The sequence below is a fragment of the Poecilia latipinna genome, unplaced genomic scaffold, assembly GCF_001443285.1.
Source record: "Poecilia latipinna isolate Pla-1442-1.1 unplaced genomic scaffold, P_latipinna-1.0 Scaffold1125, whole genome shotgun sequence".
Classification (NCBI taxonomy): Eukaryota; Metazoa; Chordata; class Actinopteri; order Cyprinodontiformes; family Poeciliidae; genus Poecilia; species Poecilia latipinna.
Genome location: NW_015113741.1, coordinates 143,659 through 171,614, shown reverse-complemented (window position 1 = coordinate 171,614; position 27,956 = coordinate 143,659). Strand labels below are relative to the sequence as shown.

At 38.9% G+C, this 27,956-nt stretch overlaps 2 protein-coding genes and 1 long non-coding RNA gene across 9 annotated transcripts in view; 1 reads left to right on the top strand and 2 right to left on the bottom strand.

Annotated features, from left to right (window-relative positions):
* Positions 1-4,088: 4,088 nt before the first annotated feature.
* Positions 4,089-9,840, bottom strand: LOC106959841 (uncharacterized). Its single transcript, XR_001427444.1, has 4 exons — positions 9,451-9,840; positions 8,160-8,224; positions 5,433-7,531; positions 4,089-5,329 (listed from the first exon to the last, which is right to left on the bottom strand). It is a non-coding gene; the product is annotated as an uncharacterized LOC106959841 (long non-coding RNA).
* A 1,252-nt stretch (positions 9,841-11,092) lies between these two features.
* On the bottom strand, positions 11,093-17,585 carry ccdc126 (coiled-coil domain containing 126). 2 transcript variants are annotated; one of them, XM_015052672.1, is made up of 3 exons: positions 17,201-17,585; positions 13,402-13,997; positions 11,093-12,599 (listed from the first exon to the last, which is right to left on the bottom strand). In XM_015052672.1, exons 2-3 carry the CDS (start codon positions 13,640-13,642, stop codon positions 12,358-12,360), a joined length of 483 nt encoding a protein of 160 aa, XP_014908158.1. In that variant the 5' UTR covers positions 13,643-13,997; positions 17,201-17,585; the 3' UTR covers positions 11,093-12,357. The 2 variants fall into 2 exon arrangements, with proteins under 2 accessions (XP_014908158.1, XP_014908157.1); XM_015052671.1 differs by having other exon boundaries at positions 17,221-17,585.
* A 331-nt stretch (positions 17,586-17,916) lies between these two features.
* The window catches only part of fam221a (family with sequence similarity 221 member A), a 15,283-nt gene continuing 5,243 nt past the window's right edge, over positions 17,917-27,956 (top strand). The window contains exons 1-8 of one of the 6 annotated variants that reach the window (XR_001427448.1): positions 17,922-18,099; positions 18,304-18,477; positions 18,585-18,775; positions 18,867-18,940; positions 19,042-19,174; positions 20,097-20,174; positions 21,301-21,305; positions 25,737-25,748. Coding sequence is in view for 4 of the 6 variants with exons in the window: in XM_015052667.1 (XP_014908153.1) it covers positions 17,978-18,099; positions 18,304-18,477; positions 18,585-18,775; positions 18,867-18,940; positions 19,042-19,174; positions 20,271-20,542 (966 nt within the window). In the remaining 2 variants the exon portion in view is untranslated. Of the gene's footprint in view, positions 18,100-18,303; positions 18,478-18,584; positions 18,776-18,866; positions 18,941-19,041; positions 19,175-20,096; positions 20,185-20,270; positions 20,913-21,300; positions 21,306-25,736; positions 25,749-27,009; positions 27,112-27,956 lie in introns of those variants that run through there. The other 5 variants (XM_015052667.1, XR_001427447.1, XM_015052668.1 and 2 more) reach the window with 5 other exon arrangements.

Genomic DNA, 27,956 nt, shown 5'->3' with positions numbered 1-27,956 from the left:
TTTTTGCTCTTCCCCCCTTCTTTTTTCCCAAAAAAATAATTAATAAAAGGAGATTTTCATAAAAAAAAAAAAAAAAAAAAAAAAAATTGGGTTAAGGGTTATTGTGCCAGGAAGCCCTTGCTAATGCCTGACCTGTTAGCTGCTGGATAATTGGTGTTGGTTACTGTTAAGCAATAAATGATCAATACGGCAGGTTTTTGTGATGCAAAAAGTTATATTATGATAAATAATTTCAAAATATTTTCCAAGCCTCGTTTCAACCTACAACCTGTTCAGTTCAGCTGAGAAATGAAGAAAAATAAAAGTACATAAAAAAATGTTGCAGCCACCCGGTAGATCTGCCAAAACACCTTTTTGCAGAAGGTCAGCCTTTAGCCTTCCATGGTACACACTGACGCCCAACTTGTTGAATCTCGCTTACCCAAAATAAAGTTCAGCTGTCCCAGAAGAATCTGCGTAACATTTGCTCATTGAGTAATTTGGCTAAAGCCTCAGTTTGCTGAGAGTTTACAACAGATAAATAATGGTCTTGTACAAATCAGCCTGGAGAAAGGAACAAAAATCTACTGCATTGTGTAAAAACAACAGGACAATAAAGACAGTTATGATTAGTGGAACAAATTATGGGAAACTGGAGGTTTCCTCAAAATGGCTGAAAGGATTGAAGCTGGCACAGAGACTGGAAGTAACCCTGATGAAGCGGCAGAAATTTCTGCAAAGTTCAGTGTTTTTTTTCTAGACATGATAAAAATGTTCACTGTTCTCCTCATGCTTGGACAAAGAGTCGGGGCAGTAAAACTTTTCAAAGTCTTTTCTTCCATAAAATAAACTTGCAAAAAAATTGCAAAATATTTTCTAAAAGTTTGTGGGACCATGTCTCATAATTGATTAAAGCCAACCTTTTAACTTTAGGGCCATGACTCTGACATTTGTCTCAGTAACAACAGTGAACATGAACAAAAGAACACCACCGCCACAGTGAAACACGGCGGCGGCAGCATTGTGAAGTTAAAATTATGAATGGTTGAAAATACTAGTCATTTCTGACCTAAACGTTTTAGGTGTTGACGACGACAAGAAGTTTCATTCGTCAGCTTCAGAGTGGAGTTATACACCAGAGAAAACTAAAGAGTTAACGGGGGGGGGGCAGGGGGGAATTGTTTTGAAATTAAAAAGACAGAATTTAGAATTAAATTCCACAGACAATATCCTGGATTATTGACTGGACGTGAAGTGTACTCACGATCTGATGGAGTTGCTGAACTTTTGCAAATGAGTGTTTGATGATAAGATTCCAACTAATCAAGATAGAATATTGAAATTGAATAAGCTTAATCAAAGTATTAAGGGTTTGTACACTTGTGCTGTTGGGTTGTATATGTTTTATCATTCTTTATAGTAGTCCTGCTTACAGATTTGTTTGTTTTTAAATTAAAGTAGACAAGGTACATTTCAAATCACATGGTGGGGGGGAAAAGTAATGAAAATATTTAGGATTCTTTTTTTATGTCACAAAACTTGGGGCGTGTAGACTTTTGAAAGCTACTGTATATCCCTGCTGTGTTTATCTCCATGTGCACACTCATCTAAAAGCAGGTTACAAAGGGGAAGTGTTGCTTCAGTGGGCCCTTCACCCAGCGGCTCAGACTCTAGGGGCCATGTCTGCCTCGGAGAGTTCTCCTCCTCCTCCTCCTCCTCCTCCTCCTTCTCCCTGCTCCTGAGCCAACACCCCGCGCCTTCCGATTGGCTAACCTGCTCGACCAATCAGCGCGGCGCGGAGCCTCCTGGTACTACCGCTGCCGGCTCGGCCTCAGCCGCGCTCGCTCATTGGCTCCCCGGCTTCAACTATTCTATATGAATCAGCGCGCCAACTGTGCGTCTCCGGCCGTGTTTCCTCCGCTCGGCTTCGTCGTAAACCCTAAAGATGGAACGAAACACGCCAGATCCGGGCCGCTTTTTCTAACGGTTCTCACAACTTCTTCAAGAAGTTCCCGCCGCCCTTTACTTTCCCTGCGGCTGCTCTCATTAAGCAGGGTTATTTAAATACTACTGCTACTACAAAAAAGATAACGCATTTAATTAAAGATCCTTAAAACTTTTGAATACAGGATACGTCTAGTGAAGTTTGCAACTCCTAAACAGTCTCATAAGAATTGTTTCATCAAATTCAAATTAAGACATTTATTCCCTGTCGATCCGTGTAAGCGATTTAAATAGCGTTTAAGCAATATAGGCAAAAACAATTTTTTCCCCCCCCACCATCAGCCAAGCTTTAATAATTTCCACCGCTATCCAAAACAATGGCAGCCACACAGAAGGTGCTCCGTCGGTTGGGAAGTGTCAGATTGTGCTCTTTGTGTTGCTCCAGGATGTATAGACAGCAGCCATTTGCACTCTCTCTCCTCGCCCTGTCGGTTTAAATGAACTGATGCATGGCTGCAGCCTCTCTCTGACTCTGTGTGTGTGTGTGTGTGTGTGTGTGTGTGTGTGTGTGTGTTTGAGTGGGGAGACTCTGCAGGAGGAGTAGTGAATGTATCGCTGAGGAATGTACAGAAAAAGTCTCCCCGCCCTCCCCCATGTCTCCTTCTTCGAGTTTCAGGGCAAATTCCATAGGGGGTGCAAACTAACGTAAAGTTTCAGAGCAAAGCTGCATCCTGTGTGGGGAAGATCCGTGCGTTTGCTGTAGATTAGACCTAGAAATCGAGCTGCTATTGCACTTTTTTTTTTTTTCGGTCGGGGGAGGATATTTCTAGAAGGGGAAAGGGCTGAGGGAGGAGGAAAAAGAGGGGGGAGGAGGTGGATTGTTTAAGTAAAACGCAGCTTATAGCCCAACTTTGAGCCGTTATTGGCCTCTCTCCAAGATATAGTCTGCGTCTCCAAAGCGCAAACAAACCCCCATTAGGCTACAGTGAATCCAGAGCTTCTGTTTTCCGGTGAGACTGCTTTTATTTTACTGTACATTTTTAAATATACATATATATATATATATTTAAATCAATCCTTTTCTTTCCATGTATATATTTAACTTGGCACCATTTAAACCCTGCGACTGACCGCTTCGGACAGCCAGAGAGTGAGGGAGCACTGGCTGTGAACGCCATGTTGAAGGAGAGTCTTGCAGTAACTGAGCTGATGCAAACAATCTTGGTGTTAAGGCAGCTGCAGTTGAAGGTGTAAGCAGAAGGGCTTCTGTTGCATTAAGGCGTTTTCCAAAACTATGAGAAAAATGTAAAAAAAAAAAAAAAAGATTGTTTCCTGCTCAGATTTTGTGTGTTGAGAGCCATCAGAAAATGGCGGGTGTTGTCCCCCCCAACCCTTTCATTCAAAACAATAAGCAAAAACGGAAATCTCCCTTTTGCAGCAAGAAAATGGTTAAAATTGCTTTTGTGTCTCAGCAGAACTCTTTTTATTATTTGAAGAGATTCAGCCAAGTAGAGAATTTGTACGCTTTGTTTTCTACTCTTGAAAAATTTGCAAAAAGCTGAACAAGAGTAAATTTTCAGATATTTATGGCAAGTCAAAATTATTTACACATGATCCTATTTTACTGCAATAAGAATAACACTTTAGTTTGCTTTAAAACAACTCATAAAAGCTAAAAACAGCCACCGTTATACAACTGTTTGGGTTCAGAGGGCAACAAGTGTCTATTTATTTTTTCCTAAACTTTCAAACTGATCTGATCTAATTTTGATGCAAATGATGTTGTGTCTAGAATAATCATTCAAGAACTCTCTTGCTTCTCTTTTATTTGAACAAATTCTAAGCTTACTGTCGAATAATAAAATGTGGTTACTTAAAAAAAAAACTTCTGAGAGGGCAGAATTTTAATATTTTTTTTCTGGCATATTTTTGCAGCACATGTTCCTGCTCTGCTGAAAGTGTGTGTTCTCAAAGGGTCACACGGATATTTGCAGACTTTGTCACACATTTCAGCCTGAGTGCAGCCTATACGGCCATGCGTTGGCATGCAGCTCTGTGCTAATCTTGTTGGAAAACTTTCTCCTCCAGGCTGCTGCCTCTGTTCTTGTTTACTGTTTTCATTTTTGTCTGGCGAGCCAAATTTGCTTTCATGTTTTTTTTCTTCCTAAATACCTTAAATGTAATCAGTTTTTGCATTGTCACACCCAAAAGAATAATATTTAAAAAATACTGTTTTGTGTCAAGCTGCCAAATATGAAATAGGCAGCGAATATTGGGATTTTAAATGCACAATTTAAAGAATTTGGAATGCATTTAATTGTTTTTGTTTGAATAGATGTGAAGCAGTTGTTCACAGGATCTGAAACTTAAAAATTATGCAAAAGTTTTAAGGGTAATAGGGTGTGAATTTTACTCTTAAGAAATATGAAAGCAAGTATTTAGGCAGTTTTCACAAGTTTGTTTGGATCCAGAAAGCCTTTATGTGCTGTGATAATTCTTTGTTTTTTTACCTTTTGGTTTGCATAAAAGTCATTGTAAGCATATTCTCAAATTTATGGCAAATGACTTTCCCAGGTTGACACAATTTAGCTTATTGTTGAAAACAAAGGCAAAATAAAGCTTTTGTGAGGCATCCAAGCACCATTTTTAATTTGAAAAAAAAAAAAAATGTTATAAACCCCTTTCAATATCTAGTTTTCATGATACAATTAAATTTCTCATTTTACATGCCTCAAATGTTAGATTTCGGTCTGTATCGCCATATTAAAAGTATTTCTGTTATAAAAGAAGACCAGCAAAGCATACAGAATAACACGTCTATTATTTCAACACAATCAGAGCAGAAGTGATGTTTTTATCTTTATCTCTCACCAGTTTTTGTTTTAAGCCAACATTTGCAGTGTTTTCGATGGTTTCCTGCTGTCAGAAAAAGTCTTGTCCGTAGCTCTTAGTATACGTATATGTTTAATGTTTACTTTTGTTACAACGAAATTGTTGGAACGTAGGGGATAATCTGGATTTAAAATATAGATCTGGTCCTTGACTTTATTTACTTTCTCAGCTGCAAACTATTCAAATTCTATCAATTGTGAAGGATTTCATTAACCTCTGCATCAAATTTCTAAATACACTCCAAACAACACAACTCCCTTCCCAGTTTTTACATTCCTCTCTACAGATGCTAAGCTATTGTCACTATACCTGTTGCATTGAGTGGCCTTAATGTAGAGGGGGGGGGGGGACCAAGATCATAAAACAAAACATTTACCCTAAAAAAAAAAAAAAAAAAAAATCTAGGCAAGAACCTGCCTTTGCCTTTCTTTACTCCACTTGCACCTGCTCAGAGATGGTAGACGGTATTTCACTTTAAGGAACAGTAACTTTCACCAGTTCTGTAAGAACGCAACTGGAAAGCAAGATGGGAAACCTCAATTACCACATAGAGACCTAATTAAATCTTTATTGGAAGACACTGCATGGTTTGAACCTCGTGTCACTTCGACATCTACCTTGGAGCCTTATGACTTATCTCTGAACCTGTATGAATGAATGCAGAACACTGAGAGGCCCCCGGGACGTGTCAGCAGTGATTATTGACTCCCTCTGAGTGGAGCAAGGTCTACAGATAAAGTGACCTCCATTCCTTAACGGTCTACCTGTTTAATTAGCCCACTCACATGAGAGATGCTTTTTGCTCCCGGTTTCTAAGAAGAAAAATTACAAACAAATATACGTCAGCGAATTGACGAGGATTTCAATAGTAGGTGTGACCTGTATGTATGTTTTTTTCTTTTTGACTTCCGGCACAGTTTAGTTAATAGCAAGCTCTGTTTACGTAATTTATTGACAGCATGTTATTAACTTATGTCACGGTGAGAGGGAAAAAGCTCGCTTGAAACACTTGAAAGTTACATCATTTCGATCTTGACATAAACGCAGCGTAATGTTCATCATCTCCTGTTTGTGCCTGAAAGCTCCCAATAAAACGCTGAGAAAACGTCTTCTGCACATGTTCTTGTTTTCATTAAAAATAGTGTCCAATGGTGTATATTTTTGTTTTCACTGACAATAAAACTGGAAATAAAAGAAGTACGGATTTGTACTGCAGGATTTCACAAAATACAGTTCTTAATCGTACCAAACCGGAAAAAAAAAAAAATCTGGTATGATTAGATTAGGTTTGATAACATCACAAAAGGCGCAAGACCAGAGCTGATCAGCTAAGCATTGGTAATCTCTGGGGACAGCATACAAGTAAACTCCTTTAAAAGGAATAATTTGCTTAAAAACATGCAGATAAACAGGAAAAAAGCAAAAGAAAAACCTTAGGATGTAATGAAAAGAATTGATAAGTTGTCTGTGCCTTCTGTGATGCCAGCTGATGCATGTTTGTATGGAAGCCCGTCAGAGTTTTTTATGACAAGATAGTAAAGCAAGTGGAAAAGTCTCATCATGACATGGTATTCTAAAGATATAAAAATCTACATCTGAAGTAATGTTGATTGATTAAAAAAAAAAAAGGGACATGCTATGCAAACTACAGTTTGGTGCTTCAATTGGACAATATAAAATCGTTTAAAACACTGGAAATTTGTCAACTGACTAAGGCGACTAAATTTGAACAAAAACCAAGCTACTGATTCAAAACACTTTATTTTATAGCCCAGTAAACTGTAAAAGTCAAAGCGAAGTAACGGAGAGGTAAATCTGTGACGTTCGCCGTTAAACATGTTCACCAGACACAGGCTATAAAAATCAACTGTCCCCGTTGTTTCCTCTTCTTAAGCAATAAGCGCAACCAGTCGGGATAATCATCGGTACACAAAAAAAACTTTAATATCTGCTGCAAAACACAAAGAAGGGAGAAAAAAAAATGCTGTAAGCCTGAGGATGAGGCTCAGGACGTCTAATGCATGTCAACAAGTTTTGATTTCAAGAAATCTGTTGATGAATACTTGCAAATTTAAATCTCTCCTTTAGAGCACCACAGAAGAAGAGAGAGGGGAGGCTGAACTCTGAATGGAGCTGCTCAGTATTCGCCTGTGGAAAGAACGAGAAATTTACTTTTATTGCTGCAGAGTACAAATAAAACTGATCTTTCTTTATCTTCATTATGTGTACGAGGCTATTAATGCCGCTGCATCCTAAACGGCACAAGAAAGGATCTCAATTTACGCTTTTCGATAGTAAAGGAGAGCCTACCTCATTAGGATGATGGAGACCCCCTGCAGCAGAAGGTAGACAATAAGAGAAAATTTCCCTTTAGGGTAAGAGCATATTGTTGTGTTCGTACTCACAAATCATAACTTGTCTAAATGATGTTTTCGTATCTGCCATGCCCGCATTTGTCAGGATAATTCTACACCTCATTTGCCGTGAAACAAGGTGAGAAAGACTTTTTAAAATCGACTGAAAACGCCACACTCTCTACACTTTTAACAGCAAGTCAAAGCTAAATGATATCACTGTCAAAAAAGTGAAGCAAAGTCCAAGCTTAACATCATCGTTGCTCTTCCTGAGCAGGATGGCTGTAGGCTGTGGATTTCAGGAGGTTCCAGATGGAATAATCTACTCCGACGATGGCTCCCTCATCCATTTCCAGCTCTTACTGTCCGAGGAAGAGGAGGGAAAGGAGAAGCGACATCTCCTTTTTGGTGAAATTTAACTTCCAAAAGCAAATGCTCCCAGAGTAAATCCTTTTCGAATGAAGACGCTTCATTTCTTTGGTTAAGGAATATAAGACGATACTGACATCTTGTGGCAAATCTACATCATCACAGCTAATAAAAACAAAAAGCCTGACATTTCCCATGCCATTAACTCATCAAGAAAACCGTTCCTTCAAGGGAGTATTTATGGGACACTCTGAAATGGAAATAAATACATAAAACAGTGTTTTTTAATTCAATTTTAATTTTTGTAGTTTTTAAATATAATTAAAATATATTTAAGCAGTGTAGTTTTAATTATGCTGTTGAACACATATTTAAAAAAAGAATTCTAAACAAACAATGGAGGCACAAAACAAAGTGGATCATATTCTGATGCGTACAAGCTTTAGCTGAGTAACATCTCCTCGGACCAGCGTTACCCTAAAAGGTTATGAGGAGTTGTGGCGTAGCAAATAGACCCAACATATATTTTATAAATAACATCATAAAGCCTATATGTTTAAGTTACTGACTCCCCAGAACCCTAAAGTAAAGTAGATGTAAAGGGAAAAAAAAAATGCTTACCTTGTACTGACTTTTCAGAAATTTTATTATGGTAGGAAATCTTCTCCACTTAAATAATTCACAATCTGTAAAACGTTAAAAATCACAAGTATGAAGCATTTTTTAAGCTTTTCAGTGAAGGCTCGCAGGGCTTATCGAAACATAAACGTACTCCTTAGAAAGAAAGCTTAAAAATCCATTAAGTCAAGGCGCAAAAATTGGACACATTATTTCACCAAAGACTTGACTGTTACTGACAACCTCCACGAAGAGGTTGAGAAACAAAAGGCCATTGCTAATAAGCTGGTCGTTTACACCAGTGGAAGGACAAACCCCTCTTTTTAGATTGAACTAAATTTTGCAGTTCATTTCAAAATCAAGCTCCCTGTCTCTAAAGAGCAAAGAAGTACATAATTCAAGTTGCTTGAAATTCACTGTGAATTGTTCTCAGTTAAGAATAATTTGGCTGGTCTTATTAAGACTAGTGCCATCTAACGTTGCATTTTATACCACTTCCTGCTACCCTCTGCTGACGAATGCTAACCATAACCCTGATTTCATTTTTCTGCAGGACTTGGTGTCTCTCCACACTAGCAAAAGTCCCAAGAGCTGGTTTTTTGATAAGTTTTTCATATCACCTAACCTGACTTAATCCCCACAGGCAGTCTACAGTCCATGGAGACTCCATTTGCAATAATGGAAATTACCCAAATTATGCTATCAAAGCACTCATAGGTTCCATTACACCTCAGTAGAACCACAGGCTGATTGCCTCCATGCCACATCACACTGATACAGTAATTCATGCAAAGGGAAGCCGGATCAAATGCATTTACTATACAGTACATGGACATACTCATATATAGTAACCCTACTTTTTAAAATAAAATAAATCCTTCTTTATTGGTTTTATGAAATATAAAACTGTTCTAATCTTCGAATACATCGTTATCAATCGGTGTAAAGGATCCTTATAGTTTCAATAACTGAAACACACCAGCCTTTCGATGTTGTTCTAATCCTTATAGCTCCATCTGTCAATCCTAAAGCAGGCAAAACCATTACCTGCCCTGTGTATAGGTGGACCTGCACAATTGTTTCAACACAGGGGTTGAAACAATTTAATTTTACACTGGATGGTGTTGGTTTTCCCGAATATAATGAGTCCATAACCGTCACGAGCTAAATACAGAAGAGACATTTACAAAGACTCCAGATAATATCGAAATCACTGTTTTATTATACCACCTTAATATAAACTTAAAACAGACAAATAAAACAGGAAGAAAATGTACAACGTATGACTACTTACCTTATCTCATCGTTTCAGGTCGTTAGTGTCATTTTGTAACTGGTAGTATAGCAACTGAAAACAAGCTTCAGCATAAAACGAACAGCAATGGGGTCTAACACAATATTTAATATAACCTAAAATAGGTTCTTAAGTACTACCCGCAAGTAAAAACATGGCGGCAGGTAGGAAGGCTACAATACAGTCGACTGTTTACTGTCTCTTCGTGTTAAAAAACGTAAATCTTTTACCTTCTCCTTGTGAAACCGTGGATGAGCTAGAGATACAGTGGGAGGAAACGCTCTCCTGTGATTGGTGGATAAGGTAGGTTGGGTCTAAACACATTTTTGCAACAACAAGGAAACGCCGGGCTCTGAATGGCTCCCCGCTATCTGCAAAGGAACGGTATGGCAAGCAGTTTTAACACATAACCAAATCAAATTCCTGAGTCCTAATTCCCTTTTGTTATCAAAAATAGGATTTCTAACCGATAAAAAAAAGCGTTAGTACATTTACAATAACATCCTTATTGGTAAAATATCAATTTCTAGACCCCAACAGCTCAGACTGTAGGTTGGATTTTTTATTTTTTAATTATTCATCCATCTACTGTCTAAACCAGCTGCACAGTGGAGGGACTGGTGCCTCTCTCCACAGCAGGCAACTTAACTTCATAGAAAAACTTTCTATGCTTTGCAGATATCCAGTAGTCAGTGACTGATAGTAAAATCACTTCAGGCTTCATTTCCCAATGTGAAAATTATTCCTATTCTTTCTTTATTTTTTTTCCACAGAGCCTGTGTAGATTTCTTAAAGGTCAGTTGGTGGATGACCTGGGTACAAATAATGGGGAGGTTGTTACTTTAAAATAGAGGACAAATTGCTGGTCAAGATGGTCTATACCACAAACTGGTAAAAAAAAATAAAAAAAATGACAATGCAAGCCTATAACTAAGTGACAGTGACCTCCTGCTGGTTATTTTCATGTATTTTAGTCACACAACTTCATTTTCTGGGGCACACTATGAGTATGAGATAATCCTACTCCTGGATTTGAAATATTTTAATATACCTTGAATCTTCATTGGCTGTTACAAAACACATATTCCTGGGAAACTCCCAATTTATACTCAAAAGAGTCAAGTATGAAAAGGGAAAGAGGTAAAATGACCAGCATCATCTTGGAGCACATTGGCTGTTTATAAGAGAGATAACTGCTGAACAAAATGGATCCTACTAGTACCACTGCTTGAAGGACCTTGGATAGTACGAGTTACATTTTATTTCCCTTTGGGATTAATAAAGCATTTGTGAAATGAACAGAACTTGTCCAGTCAAATCCAGAATCTGTGGTAAGACTTGAAAATTGATGTTCAAAGACATTCCACCCAGACGGACCACGTTACTTTGACTGTAAACGTAGCAAAAGGGGATGCGGGAAACTGAATGTAAATGCATGACACTATTTTCAGATTTTTATTTCTTAAATATTTGGAAACCAAACATTTTCCTTCCACTTTACAATTATGAACTGCTTTGTGTTGGTTCAACACATAAAATCACAATAAAAGCTATCGATGTTTGCTTTTACAGGAACATGGTCAAGAAAGGTGAATACCTTTGCTGTGTAAAATATAAATGCAAATTATTTACAGACCATAAATTGGTATATTAGTACTTTAATTGCCTTCTGAAACAAAATTTGACCCAGAACTGATTCAAAATAGGAAACACTTGATTCCTATCAAATTACAAGGAAATTGTTCTCAAAGTGGCTGGCTGATCTAATATACCACTTTAAGATTATGAAGCAATCACAGCATTATCGTCAAAGCACCACTTGGTAATTCAAGCCTCTTTAGCTCAGTTGTAAATTTCCAAGCAACAAAATGAAGCAAAGCCTTTTTTAATTATAGTGTTTTCTTGATCCACATTGACTTTGTCACACAAAACTCCCCAAATAGCCTCAATTTAAGTGCTCAAAAAAAAAAAAAAAAAACTCCAAATGAGTGAACTGGTGAGGTATTTCACCAGTTTATTAGCAATACAGAAAGCAACTAAAGGAGAAAAACTGGAACAAACATTCCAGGATATTCCTCTCCCCTTTAAACATTTCTAAAGCACAAGTGAGATGAGCCTAGTGTATTGAGACAGTCTCTATAATCACAGTGCAACACGAATCCTGAACGATACAGATCTACCGACGGCGCAGTACATTCAATGTTCTTCATTACCTCAATTCAAACAGCTCTAAACGGCACATGGGATTCATTAGGTTTCAACAGATACGGAAAGCCCACACACTCGGGGACAGATGCTTACGGCGGTCGGACTTTCCGCACCAACTCTCACTGCAAAACACACACATTTATATTGCCTTGTCTGAAGTGCTAAAAAAATATTCTTTGGATTATCTCTTAAGAGCAAACTTTATTTAGGTTTAACAATCACAGGCTAAAATAACAATCTTATTTACCGGTCCCTCCTAAAAACTCTAACATATAGCCATTCATTATTATTATGAGTGTAAGGTTGAGCTCAGTATTTTGTCTTGTGAATCTATTTAAGATAAGGCTGTCAGATTTCTAATTAAATGTTCAGCTTGTTTGTTTTGGTTTCTCTGCATTTACTTTAACAGTCAAAAAGCTCAAAAGCTGCAGGGTTAAGAGAAAACCCCCTAAAAAAAAAAAAAAGAAGAAGAAATGAAGGCAAAAAAGAATGTTTGCAATGCAAATATAAAATATGAACAGATCAGTCTCGATGTAGCAGGAAATGCAGGACAATAAAGAAGTCCATCATTTCTTTCTCCAACTGGGCTGAATTTTCACATCCAGCAATTTAGGATTTCGGATATCCATGAATATCTCTATTGCTACTCGATCACTTGGTGCCGATACACCAGTGAGCAGTGACGGAGGGGGAGGCTTCTTAAAGTGGTCGAGGTCTTTTGGGGACGTGTGGATGAAGACGCGACATCCCAGGATGGCTCCCCGGTGACTCCTGCTTTGAAGCTTTCCGCAGGCCAGCGGGAAGCCCCGCTGGCGCTGCAGCTGCTGCATGGGATGTGTTTGTTAAAGAGGAATTTGCCACCAGTTCGATTTTCCCCTCCAGTTTGACCAGCCGTGTCAGAATGTCATCCAGCAACACAGCTATGGTCCTTTTCAGGTCAGCTGAAAGGTCACAGACGGAATTAGAAAAAGAGAGTGGATTAATGTTTGTGACGCTTTAATCACCCTTCGTAATTATGCACTACTTTTTGTTTTTTTTATTTAGTCTATCACAATCCCAATTAGGGATACAGGTTAACGATTAATGAGTTAATCTATGGTTGATTGATCTCATCGATCGGCTAATGATTAATTGACAGGCGGCCATTTTCTTAAAAACCTCTATTTTCTGTTGTATGAAAAGTGCATTTAAATTTATCATATGTTTAATTAAAAAACACTTTAGTGTCAGCTGTATTAAATGCTGACTGAAAAAACCCCCCATAAAATTATGGGTTTCTCACATTATTGAACTTAAGACATATTTATAAAAATACACATGTATGTAAAAAACAGCAACTGTTTTAGTTGCTGAATAGAAAAACGTAGGGAGCTTGTCAAGTGTTCTCAAAGTCTTTGCATCCCACACTGGACTCTTGTTCTTGTATGGTTCTGCCATCTTTTATTCTGTATCAACTGGCTCTGCTTAAGAATGACCAGCGACGCCCTCTTCTGGATGGCGGCCAAACAACCATACGGAAAGGAGGCTTAAGCCGACATTTTTAGTTAATGGATTGTAACTAATTTTAATACAAGAAGCTATTAATCGACAATTAATCAGAAGTCAATCAATTGTTTTCGTCCCAATATTATAAACTGTCTACAGCAGTGTCCCATTTCTGGTTGTAATATGATAAAATACAAAAACGTTCAAGGGGTTCGAATACTTCTGCTAGAGCTCATAACTTTGACTGAAACTGCTTACCATATCCTGCCATGGACGTTCCCTGTGGCCCCCCCGGCGCGTTCTGGTTCTCCTCCGTCAGGACCTTGACGTATCGCCGGCTGAGCTCCAGGATCTGCTCGCGCAGCTCGGCGCTGCTCTGATGGCGAGGCTGCTGCACGGTGTAGCGCAGCAGCATCAGTCCCCACGCCAACCCGAATACCAGCAGCAGCACACTCAGCTTCTGGGACATGTTCCTCCGCAGAAAGAGTGCACCCAGCATGGTACTGGGCGAGGATGAAAGAGGGATGGGGCGGGGGGGTGGTGGTGGTAGAGGTGCCTTTCAAAAGGCCAAAGACCTTTGATGTGCAGTCGATTATGTAAAGTTAGAAAACGTGGTGCCTTTTCTTTCAGTAAGGTCAGAGTTCTGCAAAAGTTACCAACATCCTGCCTCTCGTGGAGGAGGTGAGCAAGTGCTGAGCAACTGCAGAAGCAAGGAAGTGCAACCAGACGCAAGTTGATGCCCTTAAAAACCAGCGATCAGGAGCTTCTGGAGGAGTTCTTTGCTTGCGAGATCTTGAACACCAAATCATCTATGCAGTCATGGCGTACAGGCTCCACAGGCATAGTTACCTATGCTAAAGAAAATACAAAAAAAAAAAAAAAAACAACACACAATTAAAATCTATGCAAATGCAGAGCATTATTTTATTATGCTTAAACAGAGCTTTTATTTAGAGCTGATGATATAGAAAATGACATTTTTAAGATTTTTTTTTTTATAATTATGTAGCTAAAGGCAGCATGAAAGTTATGTCCTAAGCTACTTTTCTGTTATTAGAGTTTATTTTTTATTTTTTCCTGCTGCTTTGGCTCTGGGCGCACAATAGTCCACTCAGACAAATCTCTTTCAGTCCTTTTATCCCAGAAACCCAATTACAAGTTTAGATTTCATAGAGGCCCATTCTGTAGCACCGCACAAGAAGACCGGACAACAGACAAGGATCGTGGAGGGCATTCTTTTTCTCATTTCAGCCACACAATGGCTATTGAAATGAAGAAAATAAGGGGCTAAGGAGGCGATGTGCACATAGAGAATAAAAATTAGGTGATCATTTCTCAGTTTTCATAACTTTGTCACCAAATTCGGTCTCAGGAGAGTTCTGTGGGTGTGGGAGTGTCACTTCCTGTTCAGGTTCAGAAAGGGGACGGCGGCTGAATTTATAAATTATGAAAAGATGAGGTAACACAATCTGAATCTGAACTGGGGCTTTTGTAGATATGCATGTCCTTTCCTCTGACCTGTGCAAACAACCGAAAAAAAAAAAAAAAAAAAAGAAGCTAAAAGCATGACAAAGCCATTTTTACTGTTCGACACTCTTCAATTTGCAAACTGAAGTGCTGCTGGAAGGCCGACTTACATTCATAGTACTCCATTCATTTTGGACAGTGAAACATGCACTTGGATAAGGCTATAATAAACAAAATTGAACAACTATAATCATCTTTTTACTAAACAACAAAACCGGGCTGAAATTTATTGTGAATTTTCTCAAACACACACAGGTTTCTAATAAAAGATCTCACTTTTCTGAAGCATAGCCCACATATTTTCATAGGATTCCAGGTAGGACTATTCCAGGAGGCTCGTGGTAGCATGCTTTGTATATTCTTAAAACCTGTTTCCATGTGTGTTTGAGATTCTTATCTCGTTGGAAAAGGCAGGAGGTGCTCCTCCTTTTTTAATACGCCATCCTCTATGTCATGTTAACAGTCAGTGTGGAGTTTGTAGGTTTGACAGCTTCACTTTGATTCCTCTAAATATGTTTAGTCGTGGTTATCAAATTCCTCAACCTTTGCCTTCGGTGACTGGAAAATATTCCCCCTCATATCTTGGTCAGCATCCTCTGAAATAGTGTGTGGTTTCTTCAAAACATTTATCCAGATTTAAGTGGGGATGTATGTATTTTTAGTTTTGATTTTTTTTTTTAAGCATTTTTGAATAATTTTAACTGGGGATTAAACAACATTTGCATAATTCTAGTAAGACAAGCTGAAATTCTTGTAAAAAAAAAAAAAAAAAGCAGACTAAAAAGCTTCAAATGCCATTCTAAAAGTCCAAAATGACTTTGAGATGCATTCGTATGGTGAAAGTGTGTAAAACATCTCAACACTGTATGCGTAAGGCTGCCCTAGAAAACGTTTTGGTCTCAGCAGATTTAGTTACAATTACACAATACAATAACTACATCTGGCCTGGTTTAGTTCAGAGATAGCTATAGATATACATGGGCAAGATGTTTGAAACAAGTCCGGAAACAGGCATGGGGTGGTGTCATACTTTCATAGTATGATAAATCTACGGTGGTTTCACAATATCATAATGTTAACACAAAAGATGTTACGTAAGTAGGACAAGATCTAATTGCATTTTTTCCAAGTAAGAAAGTCACAATAGTTCCTACTGACGCAAAAGTATCATATTGGTTATTGAGGTTGAAATAATATTATAGATGACATTTATTATTTTTGACACAACCTAAAAATATGTGGACTACACCCTCAGCAAAAAAAAAAAAAAATCATATTTGCTTGTTATTGCGCGTTATATATAATCAATCCCTTTCCACCTATTTAGTTGATAAAGATACACAAATTCAATAAGCTAGAAAAGCTTGTTATGTAGATGAGCTGTGGAGTCTGCACACGACTGTAGTTTTCAAATGCTGTTTCAAATTCAAAAATATTTTATTGATCTCACTAGAAATTTAAATAGGAGAGATGGGAAGTGCTCCTTTAGCTTCTACGCTGTGCATTTTTGTGACCAGAAATATTTCAGAAGTTTCTGTTTCCTGGAAGCCAGTGGAAAGTTTTTCAGACACCTGACCAGTAATGCACATCTGCAGGCAGGGGAGGAGTAGGAAAGGTATGACGTTTCATTTTAGTAGTCATGAAACTACAATTTTTAAATACCTTAGTACTGGTGACTGGTTCTGTGTGTAGCTTAAACTGATCAGATTGATCCAGTGTCAATAAATATGTTACTATCTCAGAGTCAATTGATGCTATATATATATTCAACACCTTAAAAAAAATTGACAAAAAGTGATCAAGAAGTAAATTAATGACATTTATTCTAATCTCTAAAAAATGCAAAACATTTTTTTTAACGTGCATAGCAATTCCTAAAAAAAATAAATAAATAAAAAATAAAAAATAATAATAATAATTTAAATAATTTAAAAGTAGCTACCATAGAATTTCAACTTTTAATACACCTGTTTTGACATATCTAGTGCCATAGATTTCTGTTTTATTTGATTTAGTCACATTGTATCATAAAATTTGTATGATAATATCCTACAAATAACTAAAGACGAGTTTAAATGTAGCATATTTCCCTGACAGACTGATAAGGCACACCACAGCAATCAAAATGGATAACCTCCAAGTTAAATAGTGACTACAGCAGCTGTCAGATGTTATTTTACAGCTGACAGGATCACCAAGTAGTTTAATCAGTTAAATTGTACAATATATACTGAAAAGTCAATAGCCTTTGGCCAGAAGGGCACATAGAGCACTCCCAGTAAGAGATAAAACTGTCTGGACTCATTTACAAAATACCCAAAGGACAACATGTAAACGCCCAACGTATACGGACAAGCTTGGCGGATTCACAATTATTTATTTAAACTTAAAACAAATTCACTTACAACAGCTTTCCTGCCAGCGTTAGCTCGATGTGTTAGCTCACAACAAGCTCTCCAAATGCACAGTATACAAAAGCACTTGTCACCAGATATGTGTAGCCCGTTAAAAATAGAAGCATGACCCCCACCGTGTGTCCTGAGTCGATACCTTGAAATTTACAGGGTGCAGAGGTGCTGGGACCGGAAGGATCAGAAGGATGATGCTTGCTCTTCGCCGCCCCGCGGCTCGTTTCGCTACCGCTGGAAAAATGTCTTTGGCATGCCACCATTTCCGTTAAATAAGGGGGGTGGGGGAAACAAACAAAACAGTCTCAGTTGAGAACCAAGGTGTCCGGATATGCTTTCCGCTTTACTGCTTATTTCGGCTTCGTTGCTCTGCCGACAATGCGATGGTAGCTTCGATAGAAAAAAAAAAAACAACCACCCAAACTCGTCAGCTGCTGTACTTGTAGGCATGGGACCGTGTAATGTACTGTCATGGATCCCCCGGAACGTCTTCGGCTACGTCAAAGCCGTTGCATTGTGGGAAATGTATTCTTATTGTGGGGCAGTTGAAAATAACCTAACTTTACGATCGCCGTGTTTCATATTAACGACAAACTACACAACAAGTAGCACTTGATCAAGTAAAGTATATATGAACGCCACTTATTAATTATTATCTTTTCATACACGTCTTAGAGAAGGATGTTGTTTGCGAATACGAAGCCTTTTAGCTAGTTTTGCTAACTGACTAGAACTAGTTGTGTTGCTTTTTAATGTTTGACTTTTGCCTGTGTTTGCCTATTTTTTTTCTTCACTATTCTTGCTTCGTTTAAAATAAGATTTTATGTTATTTCTATTAGTTGTTGCAGTTCCCTTTGCGAACATTAGAGGGACCCCTAAAACCATCTCCATAGCAACATATGCTGCGGGCCATAAACAAGTATCACTTGCAATGCTGTTGTTTTAATGTAATGATAATGACCCCGGTAAATCAGAATAAAACGGCTTTGGAAGCGGTGGATGACTATGCGGAGTACAGAAGGTATATGTACCAACACATTTTCTCTACTAACTTATTTAGAAATAGTTTTCCATGAATTCGAGGGGAAAAAACCATCATTTCAATTGTTCAGAGCAACTTCTAGAACAATTGAAATATAAATGCCTAAATAATATGAAGACCTTTGACTTTCAAGCTTGTGTTGTACCTGTTTATAGATTTTATTGACATTTAGTTGTTTTTAAGGATCGTTGGCGATGACGATGGTGGAAAACTTTTCACTCCAGAGGAATATGAAGAGTACAAAAGGAGGGTTCTACCGCTACGTATGAAAAACAGGTTGTATGTGAGCTTTGGTGTACCAGGGGGCATTGACTGCAAGCAGATTGGCCCTGAAACACAGTGCTTTTGTGAACACAGGTAGGATATTGCTTTGTGACCTGACTGACTGTGACACATGCATCTTCTTCATACATGTGGAAAAATGAGGTATGAATACTTTTGCAATGTGAATCAACCTCCACCAGATACAAGCAGCATCAGACAGAGTTTGAGGTGATTCCCTCTGAGCGACCCATTGCGCTGCGGTGCAAGGTCAGCGGTTGTCGCTGTTCTTCTTATAACTACATTCCTCAGCCTGGAGGTGCGATGGTGCGCTGCAAGTGTAAACATTTACCGCAGGACCACAGTGAGGCTGCAGGCCACTTGTGCAAGAAGTGTGAGTCAGACATCCCTACTGTCAAGATGCGTTCGCTACAACCCAGTACAATGCTTTTTAACCTACTTGAAAATAATCTGTTATTTTTCAGGCAAAGTCTGCTCTGGGTTCCACAGTCCCTACACTTGCGGGTGTGGTCGACCCACCTTTGAGCACCGTACCTTGGTGAGTGGTCATGGTTGACAACAGCTTCCTCTGAAGGAGCATTTTTGTCAGCTTATTGTTACAGTATTTCATGCATAAACTGCTTTCCCCATTCCTCACAGGTTGAGACAAAGCAAGAGAGGCTGGCAAGAGGTCAGCCTGTTGGCAAAGATGTTCCTTATGCAGCCATGGGGGGTCTGACAGGATTCACCTCTTTGCTGGATGGTTACCTCGCTATGCAAGTCCTCAGCGCAGGTAACAGTTTTTTTTATTTTTTTTATTTGAAACTAGAAGTGGATGCTTTTTTTTTTTTTTTTTTTTTTTTTTTTTTTTTTTTTTTTACAGTTAGTGCATCAGTAGACATTTGACATATATACTCTCCCCAAGAAGACAAACTGTCTCAAGGAATTTTCAGGCTCTTTAGTTCTCTGGAGTATGTACATTTTAGTGACATGGCCTTCATAAGACCACAGCAGCACAGGCGAGAAGAGCACAGGCTTTCCATTAGAGCTGGGGAAAGTTTCTTTCAGAGGCATGTGAGGGCAGCAAAGAGCAGCAAAGTGTTGGTGTGTAGAATAATTTGCAAGAGCATGAATCTGTAAAAGTGACAGGTATACAGCGTGTTTAGCCACACTGATTTGTTCTGTGTTCCATCTGTAGCAGGCATGAAAGAAAACAAAAACGCAAATCTCGCAGCTCCCTGAGAGATTGGCTGTGCATGTTCATCAGTGCTTTAAGGCAGTTTCAAGATTTTATAAACAAATGACAGTTTTACAAAATCATGAAAATGTAAAATCTCTTCTTTGGCGGAGAGTCAGAAGTGCCACAAATCAATTAATGACCAATAACTAAATGTTAAATAGTGCAACCGCAAATCAGAAAAATAAAAATTGCTCTTGTGAATTGCACATGGCCATCTTCAAAGAAGTGAGGTAAGGAATTATAGCACTGCTGTGAAAACTGTCCCTAAGTCAATTAGCATGTGACCTCTGGCCTCTATATTTGCAATCCAAGAACAGCAGTTCTTTTGTCCTAGGTATGAACTAGTTCCTCAGAATGATGCATGCCCTCTTGAGAAGCTAAGTCCCAAAGAGGGACTTTTAGGGATGGAAGGCTTCTGATCTTCCGGATTGTGTTAATGACCCACTGTAGAGTCTTCTTGTGTCTCCTGGTGTAGTTTGTGAACCATACATGCAGTAAGTGAAGACTCTCAGTGGAGCAGCGGTAGAAGATGGTGCACAGCTACTGCCAGAGTGTAGAGTAGGGGCTTTTATCTCAAAAGTAAACTAATGCATCTTGACGCATGACGCACGTTTTGAGAAATCCTTTGTACGTCCACTACTGATTGCAGCTGCATGTTTACCGTCTGTACCACATCATCTTCGTCCGCAATCCGATTCCCACGATCGCTGTGATGTTCCTATTCAGTTGAAGGCAGAGAAGACGACTGCCTGGAGAGGAGCTCGGCAGCGAGAAACCCCAACACTTCTGCGAGAAACCCCAGCACCTCTGCAAGAAAACCCAACGCGCCTGCGAGAAACCCCAGCTCCTCTGCCGAAGCAAGCAGCTCTGGTGTCTCTGAGAAACAAACCAAAAATCAATGAATTGCAAGATTTGCGTTGAATTACTTTGTCGTACTGTTCGTTTCTGAGGAGATAGTTCAGCTCTTAACATATCAAATACAAAATTACATACGTTATAGTTCGTATCTTTCCCAAGAGGCAAAGAATATTTGGTTTGTTCCAGCTAGTTGCAAATAACCTCAAAGATTTGTATATTTGTACTTTATAAATGTAACCCTGATTTGAAGTTGGTTGCAATGAATTTTACAGCTTTTGCCGCTGATTGTAGTTTTCAGTGTAAATTCTCTTTTTCTGTGCAATGAGAATGAATGGCTTAGTCAAACTTGAGCTATGTAAGGATATTGTTTTTTTTTGTTTTTTTTTATCTTTTTTTGTCAGTAAATAAAGTAACAGATCTTCAATTTATTTCACTGCAGTTTTCTAGATATTTTCCTGAACAGCTCCCTAATTATTTGTCTGAGGTTCGCTTTTATGTGTGATGACAGTGTGCTTATTGTGAAAAATCCACCCACGCAACACGTCACCAAAATAACACCAGAACCACGGCGCTCAGTGTGCAGCGATGAGCGCGGCTTTTAATTTATGGATAGATGTACTGTCTTCGATTGATTAATCCCATTCATCACGGTAGATCAGCGGCGACGCGCTGCTGCATTATTCCACGCTGCGAATGCAGATTGAACATCGTGTGTTCTCCTACTGGCGGCCCAGTTTCCAGCGTCTTTAGCAGGGAAACACAATTAAAGAAGATTTAAGTGAGGATTTACTCCCACTCGGATGTTCCTACTCCGAGGACAGTGTAGGTTCTGGCCACTACATCTCCGGTGTCGGCGTCACGGTGCCTCTCAAAAGCTATTGTTGAAAGGATCGCCACAATGGGACGCAGTAAATTCACCCTTCACAGAACACCTAACCGGTGAAATGTGGTGGTGGAAGCAGCATGCTCTGGGATAAGTTGACATTTTGCACATGCAACTCACACAATCTGACTGATCTTGAGGAATCTATGGACAGGAATGGTCAAAAATCATTCCTGTCATATAAACTGAGATGTTATCCTTTTTCTTCCGCTTCAGAATTATTTGCTACTTTGTCTTTTGTTTATTACATAAAATAAAAAAGTCAAATAAACTGTGGCTGTAATGTGGTAAAATGTGGACTAGTATGTCATGATGCCGAGCAGCCGGCGGTCCTGAGCCTTGCCTGAAGGGTTGTACAGATGCACCTGCGTCTCCAATGATTCAAAGTGCTGGAGTGGATGCAGCCACATCTGGAAGCTTACGTCTGCAGCACAAAGTGTGTGTGTGTGTGTTTGTGTTTGTGTGTGTGTGTGTGTGTGTGTGTGTGTGCGTGTGTGTGTGTGTGTCCATGATCTGAGATTTCAGGCCACCACACAATAAGCAATCCTGGTCGCATATCTTCATGAACAGAGGTGAGCAAGGGGAGACGTGCGTGGAACACGGGGAGAGATGAGGAAGAGTGAAAAAACGTAATTAAATTAAGAGGGAAAGCTATACCACATTAGTCTCAGACAATTACAATTTAGGTTAATTGCCTCTCCATAGCAACACTGTAAAGGAGGCTGAAGATAATTTCCTTTGGACAGTGGCTGAAGCATGTAACTGCGACACTTCTCTTCCGCCGCTGACAACCCCACCCTGCTTGATTGACATCTTTTAGTCAGCGCATCCAAACACAAGCACAGGTGATTAAATCGACAATTAGAGCAGAGGGAAACACTTAATTGGCATAACTGGCAAGTAAACAGGGACTTAACTGGAGTCGACACCACGTCATTTCTCCAAAATAAAATTAACTCACACAAACAGAAGGGGTTCAAACAAATCACGGAGAAATATCTCACCTGTTCTCAGATAATAATTTTAAGAAAAGCAGTTTGAAGCCCTGATTTTTTAGTTGATAATGTTACACAAAAGGAAAATGTCAACCAATTTGATACACAGAGCACTGAACTGCAAAACTGCGTAAGCTTATGAAAGCAAAACCTGATGTCCCCTTTGTTTGCATTTGAAGCAGCTGCATCAAATGTTTTGGTGGCGTAGGGGGAACAAATAGATTGGTGAAACAGCGTTATAAATTTAACTTCCCCTTTTCACACGAGTATCCAGTCGAACCCATTCAAAAAAAGAAAAAAAAAGAAAAAGAAAAGCAAACAAGATAAGTTGACCAATATTGTTGTTGCTGGACCTTCCTAATCAGCCATCCTTTTATGCTTAGGAAAGAGCTGGATCAAGACTTCGACTCAAAGATAAAGCAGATTTCCAAAGCTAAGCCTTCTGCTTCTTTTATGTTGTATTATGTTACAACCATACGCTTGAATGTATTCTTTTGGGATTTTACGTGAAAAGCCAACACAAGGTGGTGAGAAATTTGGAAATGGAAGGATGCCGATACATATTTTATTTATTTATTATTTTGCATAAGTTTTGACAGACAAAATTGAAACTGTAAGTGTGTGTATCAATTATGCACAATTAGAACAAATATTTGTTTCTTTTCCTCCTACTACTCTTCTTTGCAGAATAGCTCCATCTGTGAATATAGAGGTTTAAGTCTTTGCAAGGATTAGCAAACATGTTTAGGTCATACAGGTATGTTTATCCCTTCTGAAGGAAAACATCCCCACAGCGTGATGCTGCCATCACCATGTTTCACTCCAGGGATGGTGTGTTCTTTGTCAGGTAGCACTTTGGATGTTGACAAAGACATTCAATTCTGGTTTGATCTGACCAGAGCATTTTCTCCACGTTTTTGCCACGGCCTTTACAAGGCTCGCAGCAAACTGTCAACGGATGTAATATCAAAACAAAAGGAGCTGAATACAAATGCGCACCGCGACTTTAAGATTTTCATTCGTGGAAAAGTTTGAAATGCTCAAAATTAGGTGCTACTTTGTGTTGTTCTATCTCTTAACCCCCAGACTCCCAAAATACACTGAAGTTTGTGGTACAGTGCAATAAAACGAGGAAAAACTGAAGGGTTTATAAATAATTTCGAAAGAACAGTTTCAGAATCCTTCTAAACAGTCTTTAGGTTGCAGTGTAACACTTATAATACTTGAATTGGTCCATTGCTGTATTGTGCCGCGTAGCTTCTGCATGTACAGAAAGTCATTTAGTATGCAACATTTCAATGGCTTCGTAATTAGTGACGATAATTGTGGAAATGCCTTTCGTTTACAGACAAGGTATTTAGGCACAGTGCATGGCTGACTGACAGTGAATATAATTGTGCTCTGCTGTGAATGCAGCTAATTCTTTGAGAGTCAGCCTGTTGAAATGCTTTCTAATTCTTCCTCTTGCATTAAGTTAGACCTCCCGCATACATTTACCCTCCATTATCAGACTTTATGTTCACGTTGCGTGCCTCTAACGTCATGAATATATTTGATAATATATTCACGGTCAGAGTAGTTGTTACGTACGCCTTAGATTGCTGTAAAGTCATTGACACAAATGCAAGCGATTGCCTTTTGTTGCTGCTTGCTCGTCCAGGAAGAGGGAATGCTGCAAGTCGATGACTCGTGGCAATCTGCTGGGTTTTCTTGGAAAACGTCTTTTCCATCAATTTGAGTAATAAACCGAAGTTGACTGCATTGTTTCACCACTGGGATCAGTCGGAATAGAAGAACCGATCCATTTAAAGCAGGAAATAACAAAAACGCTTCCGTTTCATTTAGTTTGTGGGAAGTTTGTGGGAAGTGTTTAGATGATAAACAAGTCCGGTTAAAAATATTCTTCCCTACCAATAAATTCCCCCCCTTGTCCATTGAATGTGCTCAAGTGACGTACTTTTTGAATGTTCAGGTTGAGAATATTGCAGGGCTGCAAAAAAAAAGAAGCTTAATTTATGTTTTTACGAACATTTACCAGCAGCGCCGATGGTTTTGAAGGTGACTTTTGCCATTTCGTACATTTAAAACGTACATAAACATGACACAGATCCATGAAAGTGTGCTACTGGCATAAGAATGATGCATCAAGGCTAGTGACCTGACGTAGATCGTGACATCAAGCAAAAGTTTATCGCCCTTTGACGTAGGTGCAACTTTCATCGGGCTCCCTCATATCGAGGCTGAGGACTCTGACCTGCGCACCTGAGCCAACCCAGCCTGCCACAGCTTGGTGGCCAGACCCTCAGCTAATCTGTCCATCAAAGCAACATGTATGATGGCTGTCTTGACACGACGTTTGTTCTGCTTCCACACCAGACGCAGATGAGACACATTTCCAAACACACACACACACACACACACACACACACACACACACACACACACACACACACACACAGAGAAAGACTCGTGCCCAGACAAATCAGAAGAGACAGTGAGGAACACTGAGAGAAGCAGCAGAGACAGCTTAGATAAATACTAAGACAAGTCAATGTAGCTCTTTAAATAGTGGGTGTTTAAGTGGAGAAAGTGACAAACAAATGAGAAAGAATGGTAGTTCTTCGTTCGCCACTAAGGACTTTGCACTATTGTGAACTAAGAATAGAGGGAAGCTCGATGTGTGGCTCAGTAATTGCTTTCAAATGATGTCTGTTAAAGTCAAAGTCACAACAAAGAAGAACAATTTGAGGACACGGTTTTTTGTTGCCAGCTCGGAAAAGACCAGAAATTGTACATCTTGCCTGTATGGGAAGTTAATTAAACTGCTGAGAAAATGAAATAAGCTTGTTCTGATCTTACTGATGGGAAGACATCTCTCAATTCTCAAATATACAGTGCTGTTTTAACTAGTCCGCTAAGATAGTAAGATAGTCTGATCTTTTACATAAATATTATATCCTAACATCTTTTTTAAATGCTCTTGGGTTGAATAAAAGATAAAAAAAAAACATAAATGATTTCAGAAAGTAACACATAACCTACTCCATGTGCATAAATGGGAAATTTATACTCAGACATTTTGCTTTTTGATGGTACAAAACAATATGCACATGTAAATGAACCATTGTTGCTGAAATGTGCTGTACACATAAAATTGCCTTGTCTTGTTAATACATGGCTGCACAACTGAATAAAAAAAAAAAATCCTCCATGCAGACATGAATGAGGAAATTAACATAACCTGCCGACTCAGAGTCCCGACCTCATCATTTGGAACGAATTAGAGCAAAAACTGGGAGACAGAGTTTCTGGTCCCACATCAGTGTCTGACCTCACAAATGTACAATCAGCAATTCCCACAAAAACACTTTGTGTAAAGCCTTCTCAGGAGAATTGAAACTGCTGAAGCAGCAAAGGGCCAACATCGTATTAAATCCAATATGAGGAAAGGAGTGTTCCCCTAACTCATGTGTGTCAGGGACTGAGCAGACCAGACGGAGAAAGGAGTTTTCAAGTAGAAGTCTTACTTTAGTTACACAAATGTAAAGAAAAAAAAAAAAAAAAAAAAAAAAAAAATTTAAAAAAACAAAAATTTATCCCAAAACTGAGGCCAACATAGCCTCATGTAGTAACTTAAGTACAAATTAACCTCACAAACAAGGGATGAGGGGAACTTAAATAGTGGCTGATCAGACCACTACTGATCAAATACACGTCAGAATAGCAGTATGTAACCATTGGGTCAGAACAATGTGCACAAAGTAGAAGAAAAAGGAAACAAATAATAAACACCAAATTTCCCCTCCCGTTAAAGTCGGAGTGGTATGGCCCTCTTATGTTACGACAGGGCCACATGAGGGCGCTCTATTTGCGGCGCTGGGTGATGCTACCTAAGAAAAACGGATTCTGCAGGGACTCTTTGTGGCACTGCAGCAGCAGCAGCTCAAGGGTAACTGATAACGCAAAACAAAAAGAGAAATGAATCTGTTTAATCTGCATTTGACCCATCAAAGTCCCACCGACTGACTGAAGTTAACTGCATGTGTGCATGACAGTCAACTAAAGAGTCAAGTCTAGAAAGAAATGATGAAGGTTTTAACTGAAAACACAAAACTGAAATATCCCACCACTAACAATGTATACACTCGCATTAGGAATGAAAAATAAACAATAAACAAAACATGAAAATGACCGTTCAGCCACTTGTCTGACGTGTGGCGTCAGCTGTCACAGTGTGTGAAAGCAGATGGGAGCATAAATTCGAATAAATTCGGCAACAATAGTGTAATCTGGAACATGCTCAGCTGGACCTTTCACTTTAAACCGAACAGAGCTTAAGGGAGCTTATATCTGCAGTTTCAAAGCCAACAGAGGACCTGAACTTCAGTTGCGATCATGACTGCACCACATTTGGTCTACTTTGCACTGTCAAAAAGCGTAAAAATGTTGACTGGATTACACACTGTCTGGTGCTTGTCGTCTTTTGTTGGTAGGTGATCAAGATCTGTGGGAGTAATACCTTTGTGCCCGAGTTTGGAGAGACAGGCCGGAACATCACAGCAGTCCCACCGTGAAGCCTTTATCACAACTTCATCTGCACTTTTTTCCCCCCTCCCTTCTCATAAACAGTTCTGTTTGTCTCCTTTCAGCAGATCGGCCAGATTTGTCTCCCATATAATGCTAACCTCTTCATATGAACCAACACACACGTTCTTTTAATGGTGTCGGAGTAAGGTCACTATTTTTGTGTTCAGGTGAAATTTTTCATTCGAAAATAATAATAATAAAAAAAGAATAAATAAAAAAAGACGATGGAGAAAGCGTGGCCTTTTTTCTTTTCACAAACAGTACTCCTTGCCAACCACAAGTAGGCAGATAATACAATAGCTTGCAGAACGAAGTAACAATTTAGATGTCAAGACTGGAAGCAAAATTAGTGATAGCCAAAGAAAGCAGGGGGAAAAGTTTGGCATTTCATTTGATTTATCTTCTGTTTGGATGCAACTGCCTGGGGTGAGAAGATAGATGCCGCCTGCATGTTAGTGTTTCCTTTCCCCCACTTGATCACTCTGTAAATTTGAAAAGTGTGATTCATGGTGGTGGAAAATTACAGGGCTCTTTCATCTTAACAAATCTTGGAGCAGAACTTATTGTACAAACCAGGAGGCTGATGAGAGGAGGAGAAGGCACATTTGCATTAAAAAAAAAAAAAGCTCGCTCTCAATAGGAATTGGCCTCCACAGAACTGATTTCTGATAAGGCTAAGTCTTTAACAAATGGATTATTGAGCGCATTACTTACCTAAAGAAAGGAATATCACTGTGAAATTGGTTTGGAGCTTTTCGAGATATCTAATCAGCTCATTGGACAGTACTGGAGATGATTGCTATCCTCGTAAGAGAACACATCATTAGCGGTAATGCTGATTAAATCTGATGATGACCGCATTTCAATTTAATCCTGCTTTTTTTTTCTTTTACATATCATGATGCTGTTTCTCTTTTAGCATGTATTAAAACTTAACCATCTTCTTTTTTTTTTTTTTTTTTTTTTTTTTTTTTTTTTTTTTAATTCTCCAGCAGCTTTCCCTTGGAAATTT